The sequence below is a fragment of the Diabrotica undecimpunctata genome, chromosome 10 (assembly GCF_040954645.1).
Source record: "Diabrotica undecimpunctata isolate CICGRU chromosome 10, icDiaUnde3, whole genome shotgun sequence".
NCBI classification, from domain to species: Eukaryota; Metazoa; Arthropoda; class Insecta; order Coleoptera; family Chrysomelidae; genus Diabrotica; species Diabrotica undecimpunctata.
In genome coordinates this window covers 23,147,907-23,167,760 of record NC_092812.1, presented here as the reverse complement: position 1 = coordinate 23,167,760, position 19,854 = coordinate 23,147,907, and the positions used below count along the sequence as shown (strand labels likewise).

The following is a 19,854-nucleotide window of genomic DNA, read 5'->3' as shown; positions in this document are numbered from 1 at the left end:
ACAGTGGTAATAAAGGCTGACGAAGAGACAGTATTTCGAATATTTTTAATACATAGGGCATTTCACACACAATGCCATTATGATCGTATTTATTTTGTAATTTTAGTTTTACAATAAATACAATGTAGTTCCTTTATATATTAAAAATAGTTAACTTTCAAACAATTATTAAAGAAATAAAATTAAAATTTTAATAACAGTAGCACAATGGGCAAGTACGGCACAGTACCAAGCATTATAAAGTTAAAAAGTTGAGTAGATGTACCATTAACTAAAAACGAGAATTTGTATATAGTTGTAGAAACCCACTGAAAAAGTATATACATTGATCCATGCTTATTATTGTTTGAAAAGATGTTGAACGGCCTAACAGGTATTTTTTAATGAAAACTTAATAAAACATTACATAGTTACTAGTATTAAATCAAGCAACTAAACATGTGGCTAGGTTTTTAAAAAATTGGTTCCTTCTCGTATCGTAGATTGAAACTTTAATTATGAAATTGCAATTTTGCTAGCTGTTGCTGTACCTAAATACCTAAAATTAGCTTTAGTAAAACTATTTTTAAAGATTCTTTAATCAAAAAGTCTTCTATATAATGCTCTTTCTCCTACTAATTCTACCTTGCATAATGATGCTAAGCAGCTCATATTTCTGATATCTAGTGATATAATTCAGACATTCCAGTTTCTTTCTTTTTATAATTCCCTATATTTTAGCAATATTCTTCTGGTACTATTCCAAGTTCCGCCCACGTAGTGCTTTACTATTATTAATCTTTTTTCATGAATTCAAAAAGCGTACATAGTTTTTTATTTTTTGTCACATTTCTGTTTTTCCCTGCCTTCCTAGTCACTGCTTAAAAATGTCGTAGCTTCATTTTGTCTATAACTTCCTTTCTATTTAAAATTACAAAAGTCGGTTGATTACCTACATTCACTACGTCTAAATTGTATTCCATAATGAATTGTATAGTGGCTTATCTCTTTGGAGCTAGAGCCAATGACCTCTTGCGATCCTTTACCTCTGCAGTCATTAATCAGTCTCTACAACCCTCGTGCTGGTGGTTGGTTGGGGTCATCGTAGTGAAGATAGGCTGATCCAAGTAGTAGTGGTTTAGGAGTAATTCAAAAAATAAAAAATATAATATATAGTAATATACAGTATACAATGTTCTTGGCAAAATGATTTGGCTTTATTTTTTTTAATAAAGTTTTTTTCAATCTAGATCGTTATAGAGTATTAAGTAAATGTTTTTAGGTTTTAAGGCGCAAAGGGAAGATAGTCAGTGATGTTTCACATTATCTGTTAGCCTAGTTTTGAGTTGGTTTTGGGGCCTCTGGTTTTCTCTCTAGTCGTCTTGTGGCTGGACCATTATTGTAGAATTTTCTAACTAGTTCTTATTTAGGTTATCATGCGATGGATGTGCTGGGTAGGAAAGTGATTTTCTCGAAAGCCAAACTGATGTCTTGGTAGGAATGTTAGGAATTAATGATCTTTGTATATACTTTGTACCAGTACTCTTTCAAAGACTTTGCTTGCGGTTGGGAGTAGGCTAATCAGTAAATAGAATGTGACTTCATTGGTCTCTTTTGGTGGTTTGGGGATCATGATGATTTTAGTAATATTCTGTAGTTTTGTAGAGTAGGATAAGCTTAGCATGAGCTTAAGTTTAACAGTTTATTATTATAATCTTGCGTGCAAGATATTTTAGTACTTGGACCGAGTCATAACATGGTTTATTATTTAGGATTTAATTGGTTGTTTTCTTTCTTGACTTCTGTAGGTGTAAAACTTTTGATTGAGAAAGACATCTCGAAGGCTTTAAGTTTTTCTCCATCGCTTCAGTGAGTGTCCAGGATTCAACTCCGTAGTATAATATAGAGAAGATATAACATCGTAGGTGCTTTACTTTTATCTCCAGATTAAGGTTGTGGCTTTTAAAGAGTTTGGCCATGTTGTTAAATGCACTCCTAGCCTTCTCTATTATATATTTTACTTCTTGTGAGTGATCCCATTGTTCGTTTACTATTGTTCCAAGGTAGGTAAACGGTTTTACTCGGTCCACTGGTGTATTCTTCATAAGCAGTTCTTCTTTAAGTGCCATCTCCGCGACGAAGATTGGCAATCATCATAGCTATTCTGACCTTCGAGGCAGCCGCTCTGAACAATTGCCTTGAGCTGCAACCAAACCACTCTCTCAGGTTCTTCAACCAGGAAACGCGTCTTCTTCCTACGCTTCTCCTACCCTCTACTTTTCCTTAAATTATGAGTCTCAAGATGTTGTATTTTTCGCCTCTCATCACATGTCCGAGATATTGCAATTTCCTTTCTTTTATTGTATTTTCCATTTCCCTCTCTCTGCCTGTTCTCCTTAACACTTCTGTATTCGTGACTCTATCTACCCATGGAATCCTTAACAATCTTCTAAATGTCCACATTTCAAACGCGTTAAGTCGATTTATTATATTCCGGTTTAATGTCCATGATTCAGCTCCATAGTAGAGTACACTGTGTACCTAGCATTCAATTAGCCTTATTCTGAGGGCCAATGTCAGATCTTTGATAAGCAGTTGGACGTCTCTAATTTTATTTTTGCTGATGAGCATAAATTTAGTTTTTGATATGTTTACTTGTAGTCCAAATCTTTCACTTACTTCATTTACTTTGTATATTACTTGCTGTAAACTGTTTAAACTGTGCAAAAATAACGGTGTCATCTGCATAGCGGACGTTGTTTAGGCGTTCTCCTTTATACATCGATGAAAACCTTCCAGAATTAAACCATACGCCCCTCTATTCTTTTAAGGTGAAAATTCACTTATCCCAGATACCTGCAGTATGGAAAGAATTAAGCTCTGGGGCATTCTCTCTGTATTATTGAGCCCTAGTAGACCTGATATGTCGGAATATCTCCCAAACATTTTATTACGGATCTGGATCTCGAGATCAGTACTGCTTTCTGCATGGTCTTATCGAGATGTTATAAGACCTAGCTGTGTTGTGTTGTCTAGAAGGTTATTCGGAATGGCATCAGTAGTAGAGAGAATAATGGGCATTTTAACGCAGATTATTGTTGTTGGATGCTGCAATATCAATAAGTGTTTTTTGTCTACTATTTTGTGTATTAATTAGTATAAATTCTAGTTTATTGCGTGCCACTGGTTAGTCTTTGAGCAAAGTACGCTCCTAATATACCTTATAGTTGTCATTCTCATGCATACTATCAGGGATATATTAATAATAAGGAAGATGATTGCTTTGGTGAAGTTCCAATTTTTTAGCTATCTCCTTATGGTGTCATCCATTTCATGTCGTTTCTTATATTTAGTTGTATCAAATGCCTGGCAGCCCCGAGTAAGATGTTGGATGGTTTATTGGGCTTAACATCCATATCGGCATTTGTCATTTTGAACTTAGGTAATTTTTAATTAGAATAAGCTGATCCTGAATGGCAAGTAGGAAACCTTCTGTTTAAGAAAAAATCTTTTCTGATATGAACCAATAATTCGAGGCTATATTGTCGACATAATCTTGACTGACTTCATTGGGATGTCGCTTATTCAGACGTTTACTCATCAAGATGCGCATTTTTTCTTCTTAGGAAGATGATTTATGGGCATTTCTCGTTCCTTCAGTTTAAACAGTCTGATGTTATCTACTACACAGATTGAGCGATGTAAACTAGATGTCTCAGTGTGTTTCTGAAAATAGATTCTTAATTTAGCAAACTGTTTTTCCAATTGCTTATCTATATCTTTATATTTTATTTGTACTAGACACCGTCATAACGTTGTTTTTTCTACTGCACTATGGGGGTGATGTTTGAGTGCCATTGTGAGAAGTGTTTTTCCTTTTCGCTGAAGACATTTATTACTATTATTATTACCTTTCTTCTTGCGTCTCTCGTCTTGCATGCATTCGTTAACGTCTACTGGTTTTCTTTTGGTTAACTTTCTTTAGGTAAAGATACATTTTCATTTTTTCTATCCCTATGCTGTCACATATTAACGAATATAATATAAATAAGTATTATTACCATTTCAGGAAATATTACAAGAACGATGTTAAAAAATAAATGCAAGAAAGAAATCGAAAATCTATTGCAAGATGAAAATAACAGTGTTTATGTCGCCGAAGATATCAAAACATGTGGAGTTGTCCCAATATGTAACGATCATGATTACAATAAACCGCAAAGAAACAAAAAATCAGATAGGATAGCATTAGCCCCAGGTAAATTTAATAATTGTAATTGTAAATGGTAAAATATTTATTTCTTTCAGTGAGAATCGCCTAGCACTCCCCTATTATAGGCGTTGAAAGAATTTTTTGTTATGAATGTATCTGTTTTTCTTTAATATTTTTTTCCTCGCTAAGTGCTTCACGTGTAAAAGTATTTTTTTTATTTCTCTCCATTCACATTTTTTTTCTAGTCCCAATTTGAACTCGTAGTATTCGTTTGAACTTAAACGATACAGTCGATATCCGAACTCATAAATAAAAACTAAATGGTCCAGCTATGATTCAATATATAAATTTCAGTTCCCAAGCAGTGGCGTACGCTCTGCAGTGGTAGTGTTTAACTCCTAACCACGCCAATTATTAGAACAACCACAATATTAACATAACTCCTACTGCTCAAAGCCGTACTGAATCTTGAAAAGTCATCGAGAATTCGAACCTTCCACAATTATATAAGGAGTAGAAAATGTAAATCCACTCATCGAGCTTATAAATCTAATAGCAAAAAATATTTAAAAATGGAATGTCGTAAAAATAATCAATTAAAATCGCAACCGAAGACGATTGAACATAAATAATCTCAAATAAACTCCGTACCTCAGAACAAAAGTGTATTAAGTCACAAAATATAAATTTTACAGGAGAGCGAAAATAAAAATTATTTTTACTGTTTTGTAACATTTTCCATTTAATACATTAAATTTTATTTAGCAAATTCTTTTAAATATGAATAATAATCATTGTTCTTTTTACCACTAAAAAAAAAATTTTTAAATACTACTGTTTTTGAAAAAAATGGACTTTACATATTTTTGCTCTGAAAAATAAATTTTTGACTGTGACTTAACATTAATTTTTCCACCTATCTTGTGGCAAAATCTCCATTATGGAAAACATCATACCTATTTTACAAAATTAAGGAAATATTTGGATATACAGAATTAAAAATACTATACGGAAGTGTTTTTAACAAAACCATTAATACGAGCAAGTAAAAAAAACTAGAAAAAAGTTTAATTAAAAAACAGAAATGGTCGTAAAGTAACTGTATTTTTATTAAGTAAAAAATTGAACAATAACTTTTGAAGTACGTAACAAAATAATAATTAAAAACTAAACAAATGCAGGGCTACTTCCGCTAATTATCAGTAATCTGAATTGTGTCTTTATGTACTAGAGTCTGAAAAAAATAGTGAAATCTCGCTGGAACCCACTTTAGCAGCTTTTGGAGATCAATGAATTTTTTAGTACTTATCGGATTTAAGGTATCTCTCAAGGAAACCAGAGAATCTTCTAAAGATTGATGATTTCTTCTACCAACTCTTCGGTTAAAGTCTACACTCTGAAATTCCAAATCGAAGTCTGTTTTAAAGTACAGAATCCCAGGATTTTCTTGTCTGAATTGCATACATACTGCTTGTGAAATTAAAAATTTTTCGTTGTTCTCAGTTTTCTTTTTATTTTGAAATGGTGAATCGCAAGAATTGTACAGTTTATTAAAGTCTTTAAAATTAGACGTTGTCATTTCATACACTTTGAAATCTTTGTTTTTTCCGGAAATTCTAGCCAACTGTAACCAATCCCATGGAGTAATAATTTGAAAATTAGGACATTTTTTAGCTTCTTGTTCTATAACTGAATGTATACTGTCCACCTCCATGTGCGTATGCCCTCGCAAAAGAAATTTGTGAGTTATTTCTTTTATATGTGGATATCTCGAAAGTAGATAAAAGTAGCACATAATCATTTGTATGTTCCGGTTTTGGGATGGGCAGTTATCGGTCCAAATAACAACCGAAGTTGTGCTTTGAGGTAATGAATGAATGTATTGGACCAAGCATGAGGCCATTTCGTTTCCACCTCGGCCAGCAATTGATTCATCCCACATTAGACAGTTCGCCTGTTTTTCCGTTGAATCATAAATTGTATAATTAAAACACCAGAGTTTTAGACTGTAAAAACTTTGAGAGTTAGTTAGCTTTGGGCAAGGAAGACATTTTTGTAAATCTATCATTAAAACTTTTTGTCCAGGGTTATTGATGGACATCTCCTTGTCTATCTGTTTCAATTTGTACCGTTTATCGGCCTCTAACAAATGAGCGTTATACTGCACTTGTAATGTTTCTCGCTCAGCTTCAGAGTTTGACTGTCTTAGATTGATTAGAAATTCATCACATTTATCACAAGTATCTTTTGAAGGAACAGCGAACGATAAATTAAATTCTGTATTAAAAATGTGATTGTAAAGCCATTCTTTGCCTACTTCGTCCGAAGGAATGTTTTTCAAATCACACTCTCCCTTAAACATCCTAAACATTGTAAAAATATTTAAGTGACCTCCTAAATATTTTTTCGCCGTCCTTCTTTGACTATAATGTGATTCTTCACATGGGTAGGCCATTATATGCTCACGAATCCTGTCCTTTACCTCATTCTTTACTTTATTTATAGATGGCTGCTTTCCTCTTTTGTCACATTCTACAACTCCACTTGTTTGCATTTTTTCAAGTGCACATCTAGCAAAAGATTGAGAAATATCTAGAGTACACAAAAAGAACTTACTGCAAACTTGAAACCTCTTTCCTTCAATGGTAAAAAAATATTTCCAGTTACAATGGCGTTTTCCAGCTCGAGCACCTGTTCGTTCTCTTTTTCTTTTGATACACATTTTTTCAAGACAAGAACATAAAAACTGTCTTTTTTTATCTATGGTTGTCTCGTGATTCCAAAATTGTCGGTGAATTTGTGCTCTCTGAGGACCTAAGATGTTTTCATTGCATTTTAAACGGCAGTTTCTACAAGGCTCTCGAACCTTCCTTTCCTTTATAGTCTTTTTAGTTTTGGAAGATTTATATTGTTGGCCTGCCATCCTCTTCTTTTTTCGTTCGTTTCGTTGCCACGTACTTTCGTTCCTTAAACGTTTCTTACCTTTGCTTTGATGATCGGCTACCATGACCTCTTTTTCATATTCATCTTCACCCTCATTTGTGATTTCAAAATCATTGTCAGTACTCGAATTAATGCTAGGAACAAATGAACTTCCCGAATATTCAAATGGATCTTCCTCGTCTTGGTGTATGGTACTTGTAGATGAATTGAGCTCCAGTGGTGGTTGCTTAATTTCGTTAATAAGCAAGCTGCTACTTGAAGAAGGTATGTCTTTAGGTACATCTGAAACAACAGCAGCTGCATTTAGCTGCATTTCAGTTGTATCCTCCTGCAGGTTAACAAAGTTGTAAGATATATCTAACAAAGACGGTGATGTGATCCGTACAGCCATAGCCTCATCCGAATTCTGACTCTCAAGGTAGTCTAAAACAATAAAAAAAAAAGATGTACAGGCAAAAAAGAGAAATACATTGACAAGAGCTTTGAGATTTATTTCTTTTACTTTTCTAAAACAATAATATCAGCTATTATAAGTGACTCCGTATCTTATATAACAAGAACAAAATAATTCATCCTTTTTTTATTTTAAATTCATTAGGTATAACTTTTCTATTAAATGGCGTACGAATGTTAAAGATCGTCACCGTAAATTCAAAACATTTGTCTTTATAATGTAGTTAAACTTATTATTTATCATTAGAAATACTTACGTTTACTAGAAATATTTTCCACTGATGAGGATTCATTATTCACGTTTTGTTTACCGCTCAGCGCAAGCTGAAGAATTCTGTGGGCTCTATCTTCCATTTTTGGCTATCTCGTTTAATTTAACATGCACGACTTAAACAAAAAATATAACACCGCTAGAACATAGAATAGAACATGCGCTTCAATACACTGCAAATAGCGAACTGAACAAACGCACGTATTGTACTATGTAATTCACACCTCAACAAGCACAGACTTGTCAAATTTTAAAAGATTGTGGACTTAATGCTTTGCCTGAATTACATTATGTGGAACATAATACTTTTTGTTGGACATAATATGGTTTTGCCCTGGGAAATGTACACACCACTTTGGATCTAATACATTTGAAATGCAGAAGATACTGTTTTGCTCTAAGCGCAATGTGGACTTAATACTGTTCATAAAAGGTTATTTTGGCCAATTTCAGTCGAAACAGCGAATAAGAAGCACCATTGAATAGAGCGGAAAATTTTAATCCCAGTGAGCCAAAAAAGTAGAAAACTGAAATTTTGGACTTAATACAGTTTTGCTCTGAGGTACGGAACTAGGATTTATTTCCAGCAAACATGCTAGGCGGGGCTTTGGACGAAAAAGGTCGTTTTCAAACCCACATGCTGAAACTTCTTGTTTTAATCGATATTATGCTGCCAATATACTATGCTGAAAAGTTTACCGCAAAAATGCCTTTTTCACTTCAAAACTACTTTCTTTAATAATTTATTTTAAGACGAAAGTCTTTCTTGTCATTTTTATATAAAACGCTTACTTTAAGCGTAAATTTCAAATAAACAACTATAATAGCCAAAAAAAAAAGCCAATTTTAGCCTTTTTCGAGGCCATTTTTAATAGGTGGGCCATTAAATTTAAAAAACAAAAAATATGAGATGAAAGCTTATGTCGAGTAGTTTAAAAATGCGCAATTCCATTATGATTTTATATTGCAAAAGTCAGTTAAAAATATCCAGAAACAAATTTATATACCATTGGGTTATAGAATACAAAGATTTGACAAAAGTCTAAATTTTAATGTTCGAAACACATTGTTTATTTCTTACTCACAAGGTGAATCTTATTTTAATCGAAATAACATGATACTGCAATATTACAGTAAAAATTTTACCTTAAGTTTAATTTTTTATTTGTTGAAAAATTATTATGTATATATATATATATATATATATATATATATATATATATATATATATATATATTGTTAAGATTGTTTATTTTGAGTTCAAACTTAGTTTATTGAGCCAATAAAAAAATTATAACTTATCTGTTATCAAAAGTAAAATAATCCTTATATTACCTGTGTTCGATGGATTCAAAAGATTTTCTAGTTGTCTTTTATCGGGTAGAGAAGAAAGGATAATAATACAAATATATTATATTACAAAGATTTACGTTTCTTTATTTTATATGAACGAATAAAACAATTATTAAATTCTGTCGTTATCTTATCAATCAGCATACAAGAAAATAAATCAAATTATTATGATAAGAAGATTATAAAGCTACATACATTTATATTACGTGAAAAACCAATTTTACTTAAAATTTTCTTTACTTAAAAAAAGAAACCACAAAACTTTAAACTTTTGATTAGCCTAACAACCTCAATTCTTAAATTTGAATGCTAATGACCATGATGTCGAAACGATCCTTCACAGATATAAAATTCAATTGTACAAACACTTACAGTTTATTTTCTTCTTGAGTTGTATGTTGGAACATACCCAGAAAAGTCCAGTCTCCTCAAAGATGTGATCTCCCTTTTTTGGCACCTCGGCTCCTTCTTTACGTCTCTGCAAACCTCCTGCAGACTACACAAAAAACACCTGATTCACTTCTCCAAACTCCGCTACTTATTTATGACACCAGGACCTCCTTTTGTCAACTTGATGCCGTAAGAATACTTTTACATATACTTTATAAAAATGCCCACGGTAGATACAAGGACCTCTTTTAATCTACTTGTTATCTCCTTCTTCAAACTATTCACTTCTTTTCGTTACGCCGGTATCCAAACTCACGAACCACACCCTATCTTGAGACACACGACTGTTTCCTTTCGATGACCAAAATATGACTGACTTCTCCTGTCTCATCATCGACTCCCAAATTCCCATTTAAAAACGACCGTCCAATCAAAAAGCTTAAATTGTGTTTACTATGATATTGGAAAAGCCTAATTTCGGTTTCAGAGAAAACTAAATAGCTTACTTTAAAATTGGTTTTTTTTATACATCATTTATACATATTTCAAAAGATTAGAATATGGTCATTTAATACTCGACTCTACAAACAATGAAGAGATTAACCTTCAGGTAAAATGTCTTCGAATTCTAAACAAAGGATCTTTGATAATTTTGTTTGAAACGGAAAAGGTCGCCAAACAAATTTCTACTCTTATCTACACTAAATCTTATCTTAAATTACTATATACAATTTGTTTATATTGATATCTTGAAATTTTATTTCGATGGATTTTTTTATTTATTTTTCTTTGGTTGGGAAAGAAGAAACATAACAATATATATATATATATATATATATATATATATATATATATATATATATATATATATATATATATATATATATATATATATAAGGAAGCCAAAACAACAATTAAAGTATATGAAGGAACAAAATCAATATAAATAAATAGAAGCGTGAGACAGAGTGAAACTTTTCAATCAGTCTCTGGAAGATATTTTTAAAAGATTAGAATGGGAAGAAAAAGGTATAAAAATTTATGGACAACGCTTGAACCATCTAAGGTACGCTGATGACATCGCATTAAGAACCAAAAAAAATAAGAATTATTTAAAATAGAGAACACAATATAAGACAAAAAGAAGACCGATGGAACAAAATTCTTATAAGTTGGAGACCGTGGGAATATAAACGAAGCAGAGGAAGGCCCGAAATGAGATGGGCAGATGATATCAAGAAGCACGTGGGCTCTAGGTGGATGACTGTAGCGGCAGAATGGAAAAGGATTGGGGAGGCCTATGTCCAAAAATGGACCGAAGAAAGCTAATTAGATAGATGTATATATATATACATATATATATATATATATATATATATATATATATATATATATATATATATATATATATATATATATATATATATATATATGGTGGTGAATCGTCAAACGGGATATAGGAAACCCAGTGAAAAATTCTAAATTGTTGAATTCCTGCTTCCCTAATTATTTTACACCAAAAGTCAAGAAAAACTATTTGTAGAGGACTGAAACATAGAACAACAAACAAAGCGACTACAAAAAAAGCACTAGACAGCATCTTCGATCTTAATGAGTGTAGAGTTACATACTAGCAGATATCATAGGTCACTATGAATAAAAATAAATTCGCTATAAGATAAAGTTTGATTTATTGACTTAAAGCAGGCATCTGGCTGATTAGAAAATAAACAACTGATCGAATCTTAATTTGCGACATAGGATAAAACAAATATATTAAGATATATAAGCAATAACAAACTAGGCGACTACCAAAATTGCACCACGCATCTTCGTTATTATTGAACGTATGGTTATGGTTATGGTGATGGTAGATCGGAGTAGGGCCCAACTGTGAGCCTTTCAGACACTTAGACCTAAATAATACTAAAGATCCCTCCAATCACAGGTTTGAGTTCCACAGGCAGAGTAGATGAGCCCTATATTGCCAGGGCGTCAGCCCGTTCGTTCCCATCCATGCCTGTTTGTCTCGGTACACATAACAAGTTACCCCTATTGGTCAGCGCATTATCAGTAAGTGCTCTTGCAATTGCTGATGTTGATTTTTGCACTTTAAAACTCAAAAACTAGCTTAGAGTATCCTAACCGATGCTAGAATACACCTAATACATTTCTTTATGTTTTTCAAGAATTTAATATGGATTCTTCGATAATTCTTTGCCTTAAGTTTGCAACACTTGCTTGTTTAGTTTTATAAATTTTACTTTTAAAGTATGCCAAATAAAAATAATCGTCAGGATAAAAACGAGGGAACGAGAAACATCCAGAAAATGCCTGATCTAAAGAACGCCGAACAGTTACAGCAAAATAAGCTAGAGCTTCGTTTTCTTCAAACCCCATTTTATTAGAATTGGCTCCAAACCTATTTTTCAGGGCAGATACAATTTCAGTACTAAATAGGAGTTCATAATTATTTAAATTTTTAAAACTGTTTTCACGTATCCACTGTGGATTTACCTCAATTCAATACTTTAAATTTGCCCGATTTACATTCCCACAGAGTGTAAATATTGCTTCGTCGGAAAAACATTTTTACCGAAGTTCTCATCATTATTATTACACGACTAAAATGTAGACTTTAATAGTAGTCAACTTTATAATTCTTGCAACAACTGGATTTTGTAGGGTTTAAATTAATTCTTATGTAAAACACGTAAGTCTGAAGAATGACCTACGTAATGTATTTGTGTAGTTTTGCGTCAGGATGTATGTGGATTTTTGTCGAAACTCTGCATTCAATCTCAAGTTTTTATAATTTAAATGAGAATAAGCCACAATTAAAGGTTAAAGTAAATTTATTGACGTTTCAATTTCCACTTCGGAAATCGTTCTCAAAATACAAACCTTTCTCAAAACTAATGTTTGTGTTTTAAGATCGATTTCCGAATTGAAAATTGAAACGTCAATAAATTTACTTTAACCTTTAATTGCTGCTTATTTCTTTTAAACAATAATTACTTTACAATGTCACAAGACAACAGACAAAAGATCTTCAGAACAATATCTAAAGTTTTATTGTAATGTATAACAGTTCGTGATCTATCTGTTCGAATGCCACCTTTTATTCGTTTAGTTTCCTCAAAGCGCTTTGCAATTTTTTGTACCGTCGTCTTATGATAGAAAAATGAATTGGGAGAGTATTACTGAACAAGTTAGGTAGGTACTTTACAATTCGCTCTTTTTTATTAAAAACTTTCTTTATTTTAACTCATAAAATAACTATTAGCTTTAGTTATTAATACAATTTATTTTACAAAGCTTTTTAATAAACGTCAAGCTATTGTTAGTTTTAAAAATTATGGTCAAAATCACAGAACTCTAACTTTACTGAATTCCTTCAAAACTCTTTGGCACTAAGAAGTTTTATTTATTTAAGACCTTCACGACCAGACAAAATACCGAGTGTTAGTTATTGTTGAACTCGTATTGAAGTAGGAATTCCAATAATAATACAATCTACAGAGTATTTTATATAGAAAACCAAAGTGATTAATAATATCAAAAAAACCTTAAAGCTGGCAACATTGCAAGAATCACATTTAAAATCTTTATATTACAGAATAGGCGTATCTTAGTTCCTGTTCAATTCGGACCATCCATTTAAAAGATAATTAGGCGTTTTCAGACTTTTAATCCACTCTGTATATACAGGGTGGTGAATCGTCAAATCGGCCATAAAAAACCCAGTGGAAAATTCTAAATTATTAAATTCCTGCTTCCCTAATTATTTTACACCAAAAGTTAACACAAACTATTTGTAGGGGACTAAAATATGTATCGAAAACAAATATTAAAATTGTTCTACGAATTAAACGTATTCCAAAATTTTGCAAGAATATAATATATTTTTCAATCCACCCTGTCCCTGTAAAGTCAAGCCACACGCTGTCCATGAATGTGTATGATATGTTGCGTGTGGTCATATTGATGTTTCTGATATTTGACAATATTTGAATTGCCTAAATCTTTATTTTGTGATTAATTGTTTAAAAAACAATAAAGTTGATTAAAAATGTATTCAGTTGAGGAGAAAGTAGCAATAATAAAAATGTTTTATTCAGACAATAGTGCGCGAATTGTCAGTTCTTTATTTGGGGTAAGATATCGCAATAAACTAATTCCACGTCATTCAGCAATTCAAAGGATTTTACAAAATTTTGAAAATACTGGAATCGTGATTTAATATTCATAATTCCATGGTCTTAAAAACTTTGAAAATTAATAATTTCCGTTCATGTAAATTTCAATGTCATCAAGAACTAAGAGAAGGAGATGTTGAGTGACGAGCGGAATTTTTGTTATGCAATTTTAGAGAGGGCTAATGCAGACAGACAATTAAAAAAAAAGATTTTGTTTAGTGATGAGTGATGACTGTACATTTACTTTCAATAATAAACCAAATGTTCAAAATTAAAGGATTTGGTCGACAGGAAAGCCTGAGGATATTATTGAAAGCCATACCCAATATCGTCGAAAAATAAATGTCTGGTTAGGAATAAACACAATATTATTGGACCATTTTTCTATGAGAAAAATTTAAATTCAAAAATGTTTTTAAACTTGCAACAAGAAGAGATTTTACCCGGACTTGCAGAAATAGGTCCAAATGAAGAAGAAATTTGTTTCAAATAGTTAATTCAAAATCTTATTTTCATCACAATCACAACCAATAATTGTGGTTTAATGCCATAAAACATAATATTTATCTTGCTACATGAAGGTACACTGAACGAGAAAAAAAGTGGCCACCCTATAAATTGCCAAAAATAAAAATACGAGTAGTACACGCAGTAATTCTATTTGGTTCATTTACTGAGACAATTTGGACTTAATGCATGATAATAATAATTATCAATTAAATGAATATAAATTAAAAATCGTAACAAATTACTTAAGGAGAAATAGGAATTAATACTCTAGAATGGCCAACCTGGAGCCTTATCTGAATATCGTCGAACATCTTTGGGATAAACTTCATCGTAGGGTTAGAAGTCAAACGGGCCAGCCAGAAAAAAGAAGAAGCTTCTTGAAAAAGCATGTTTATTATTTAAAATTTGTTCCTTTTCCTCCTAAGTCGTATGCAAACGGTTATTGATGTTTTAGGGCATAATACCCGATATAAGACAATGTTGTTCAAGTTCACCCTTAATTTTTGTTGTTTTTTAATTCATTTCGATATTATACTATTTTCTTTTGTAGCCTTCTAATTAAATAAATTATGCTAAAGAATCAAGCAGTAATGACCATTTTTGTATTAAAAATAAAAAGATAATGAGTATACAATATAAAACAGTGCATAAAACTTCTAATGAATTTTTATTTTTAGAAATTTATAGAGTAGCCACTTTTTTGCCGGTCAGTGTAATTTCAGAACCTTGACTTACATTAAATTTATATTTTTACAGTAGCATACAGTAAGTACAGAAAATACGTAACTTAATGTCTTAATGTTATTGCAGTCTAGTAGCTCCTTCTACAGAAGCTTAATAAACTAAAAGTCTATCAAGATACTATAAGAGCAGGTAATTCCAAAACTATAGTTGATTTGCAAAAAATGCCAACTTACGACAAAAATCAATTGCCGACTAAATTTTCAGAGCACAAAAATCAAAACTGATGGTTTCAAATCACCACACAGCTGTATACTAAAACGTGCTACTAATTGTGGATTTTATCACGACTTAATTGAATTAAAAGTATAAATACTGCTTATATAAATACTATAAAAGAATCTGTAATGGTTTTGGTTTGTCATTTGTAACCTCGAAAAAATTTTTTGGATGGTGCTAGAAAGGTCACCAATGGAGACACTACGGACGGCAGCCAGATGGTTGGTGGAGAGCGAGTCGTGGGTTCGAAACTAGCTTTTGGAACCGGGAATGGGTCCAACGGACAAAATAAGTAAAGATAGGATAAGAAATATTAGACAAAATACAGAAATAAACAAAAAGATAGATGGGTAAAATTACCAAAGATACGATAAGATAGGGAACAGGTCCCCACTTAATTTTTTGGGGTTTAAGGAGAAAATTAAGAAACCTTAGAAAAGAAAAGAAATAAAGAAAGATATTTTGTTTCTGAGACCAAATCGAAGGAAAGATACCAACAGTTAATTATTAAATAAATTTGGTTAACACACTATATAAAGAAATAATAAACATATAAGGTGGACTCCGTCCATCTACTTACCTACGAAACTTAATCGGCCTGATTTTTCTTCTGGTGGAAGGTATAATAATATTTAAAGGTAAGAAGCAAATATTCAAAGTTATTATTATATCAGGAAACTTGTTAGGAGTCGACAAATAAAATGCATACATAAAACAAAAACAATATATTCAACAACACAATGATGTCGGTAGCTGAATGTACATACAAGTAATAAAAATACACCATCAATTATGAAATGGTGGTGTACACATAAAAATAAGCAGTAATATGAATAATAAGTACCTTTACAAATACAACAGTGTAATAATGTACAGGTTCAATTATCAACGAAGAGAGCCTTATAGTGAGTAAGACAAAAATTCAACCAAAGTTAATTAAGGGTCTCTCTTTGCTGTTTAATAGGCATATCTCGAGACACTGGGTTAAAAATATATAACAATTATAGCAAATAACAAAAAAGGTTACCGAAATAAAAATTTAACCAAATCGCACTTGGTTAAGTTGATTATTTATCTCGCACTGTTATTTAATGATGGAAAGTTCGTAAGAAAATATTGAATGTTCTTGTAATTGAATACAAAAATCAGTAGTTAAGTTACTCTCAACTACAGGTGAAGACATGGATCAACTTAGATTCGCTCAGATGATTGAAAAAAATGATGATACCATACCATATTATTCGTCCAGATAAGTGGAGATACTAAGATTAACTTAGTAGTGGTAACTTACAGTAATTCCTGATGACTGTTGCACTATTTCACTAAAGTTAATTTAATTTACTAACTAATAATATTTTACTTGTATCAAGCACTGAAGTTAATTAAAATTTAAGGTACTCTATACCAATATTTAATCTAATATGATATTAGATCAAAAAACTCAAATATACAAGTGTGTTCACTAGTGATGAGCAATATATCGCAACCGGCGATTTTATAGCTGCTATTTGAAAATCGCAGTTAGCAACTGTTATGGAAAAATGGAAATAGCCGCGATTCTAAATATAGCTATTTATAAGAATATGCGAATCGAATAGCAATATTTAACAGTTTTGTATTACTACTGACTGTTGGACATCTATTAATACCATTAGCTATATTGGTGTAACTGCTCATTTTTTAGATAGAAATTTTAAGTTTTACTCTGTTCTGTTAGAATGTAGTGCTATTGATGTAACTCATACTTCGGATAATTTGTCGAAAGAGCTTCAGCGAATTGTAAAGGCTTAGAGTATAGAAAACAAAATATTGCTTGCAGTTTCTGATAATGCCAATAATATTAAAAATGCAATAATTTCTAAATTAAACTGGAATCATTTTGGCTGCATGGCACATACACTAAATTTAATTGTCAAAGACGGTTTGAAATACAAATTAATTATGGAAATTCTTTGTAAAGTCAAGATTGTAACTCATTTCCGAAAGAGTTATACGGCTAATGAGAGGTTATTGTCTTATCAGCGTAACCTGGGAAAAATCCCTTTAAAATTGCTTAATGCTGTACCAGTTTGTTGGAACTCTACTTTTTACATGTTGGAAGAAGTTCAGTGGCGCTCATTGATAAGGAACTTCCGATTATAAATGTAGCTGATTGGAAAAATATTAAACATTTATGTAGTATTCTATGTTGCCGAGAGGGGGCATTTGGGCCTGTAGGACCCATCGCCGGCTCTTCGGGCTTCTTCCTATCCCCGGAATTTAATCGGGTATTCACCATCTTTGGTTTGTCGCTGGTAGAAAGGTTAAATACCACCGCTGTTATAAATAACAGTTCCAGTGACAAATATAAGTGTTTCTTGACTTACGGAAGAAAGAGCTTAGCAAAAAAATGGAAAAATGAAATAGACAAATATATAAGTATTTTCTTAACTTACAGAAGAAAATATCTTAGATAAAATATCAGAAATATTAATGCGATATGAAAATATTTCTAAGGGTTCTTTTGACTTACCGGAAAAGAACGACTTAGACACACAATAAAATAACAAGTCAGACATCAGAGAAATACTTTTAAGAGCTCTTTGACTTACCGAAAAGAACTACTTAGATACAAAGTACAAAATCAAATATATAAAATAGAAAAGGCAAGATAAATATTCCTAAGTGTTCTTAACTTACGGAAGAACAGCTTAGATACAAATACAAGAAAATAAACAATCAAAAATAACCAAATAAAATAGCAAACAATCAGTACATGAACAAATATGTAATATTCTAACCTGAAAAGGTCTGCATATACAATAATGGTACAATAAAATGGTATATAGGAAATCAGAAATAAAACAATAACTTAGTAGGAACAATAATAGCACCGACTAGGTCTACAGTAGAAGAGGCAAGCTCGACTGACCGATGAGAGAAAATCTACCTGCTTTTATGTAAAACAAATCCTTTGTTTTACGTAGCAAAAGTGGAATTTCCCTGCATCGAGTCAATTAGAAATTTGGATTTGGCCAAACTTGGAATTCCCAAGTATTTTGACCAATATCCAAATTCCTTGATGCGTCCGGCACGGCTGTCAGCTCCCGGCTGACACGCCTCCGGAGGACATCTAAAACCATTTAAAAATGGTACAAAAATTATTAGTGGAGAATTATACTACACTGCATCATTAGTAATTCCCATGTCTAATGGTTTGATAAGAGTTTACAGAAATTTAATAAAAAAGATTTTTCCCAACCTATTAAGATCTAAGAACTATTCTGATTGGCTTAACTGAGCGGCTATGAAATGTAGAGGAGAGTAAAACTTTAATTATCTCAACATTCTTAGATCCAAGATTTAAAACGTTTGGATTTTCTGGAATAAATTCATGTGTGAATCCCAAACAATGTATTATAGCAGCAGTTTCAGAAAAATATGTAGAAGAACTTATATACGCAAAAAAATATTTCAGCAACAGATTTATGTCCTGAAACAACATCAACTATTTCCACTGATAGTGATGAACACTCAATCTGGAGCTCTTTCGACAAGTCTGTGACAGTAGCTCAACCCCGGTAAACCAGCAAATCTCGTGCCATTAGTGAGTTACAAAGATTTTTGGAGGATGAAATTTTACCAAGAAATAATTTATCAATAATAGCAGAAGAAAAATTATGTGCTCTGGTTGCCTCAGTGAAGGGCTGTTTTCAAAAGCTGGACAAGTACTAAATTAAAGAAGAACTATACTCAGTGATAAGAAAACCAAAATGTTATTATTTCTAAACATGAGTTACCAATATTGTAATAATATTGAGTAATACTAAATTCAAAATGCTGGTTGGATATTTTTTAGTATTGTACCTCAAAACAGTAAATTAAGTGATATAATCGAGGTATAACCTAATATCGAGGCTAAAATTAGATAAATTATAACTAATTTGCCCATGCAACTTTCAAATAAAAAAATAAAAAATGATAAATACTAACTACTCGCAATTATACCCAAACATAATTAAAAAAACCAACACTTATTTCTTAAGCATCAGGTTTTATTCTAGAGAAATATTTTTATTTAAGTAGGTACAATAATTTTCACAAATATTTTATATTACAAGTTTATGTGGTTTATTTTATTTTTATTTAATCATTTTTTGTTGTTTCAGAAATAAATAATTATTATTATCATTAACATTATTTTTATCATAATAATAATCGTTCGCTGTCACTGCTAATTTCGTAACTATAACAATGTGAGATCATAAATAAGATGCCTACAATAAGACTGCGATCATTCTTTCTATCCCAATAATGTTCAGCTTCGCTGCTAATATTATATCGCTACCTGCTATTAACCGTTATGTCATATATGGGATCGCAACAAAACTGCGATTGCAATAGCAAGTAAAAATAGCAGTGCTATTGAAAAATAGGGATTTTGCTCATCACTAGTATACACACTTAGAAAGAAAACGCACAGAGAAAGTGACACAGAGACGATAATGAGCGAAGCGCCCCACAAGAAGTAAGTCTTTTCTCAACGAGTGCTCACCGAGAAGTGAAGTTCTTCCCTCCAAAAATTTGCGAAACTACCCAAGAAG

At 31.7% G+C, this 19,854-nt stretch overlaps 1 protein-coding gene across 1 annotated transcript in view; it reads left to right on the top strand.

Moving 5' to 3' along the window:
* Positions 1 to 254: 254 nt before the first annotated feature.
* The window catches only part of LOC140451798 (G2/mitotic-specific cyclin-B1-like), a 58,068-nt gene continuing 38,468 nt past the window's right edge, over positions 255 to 19,854 (top strand). Inside the window, exons 1-2 of the mRNA XM_072545657.1 lie at positions 255 to 373; positions 4,049 to 4,237. Coding sequence (XP_072401758.1) covers positions 355 to 373; positions 4,049 to 4,237 — 208 coding nt within the window. The 5' untranslated portion in view covers positions 255 to 354. The remainder of the gene's footprint in view (positions 374 to 4,048; positions 4,238 to 19,854) is intronic.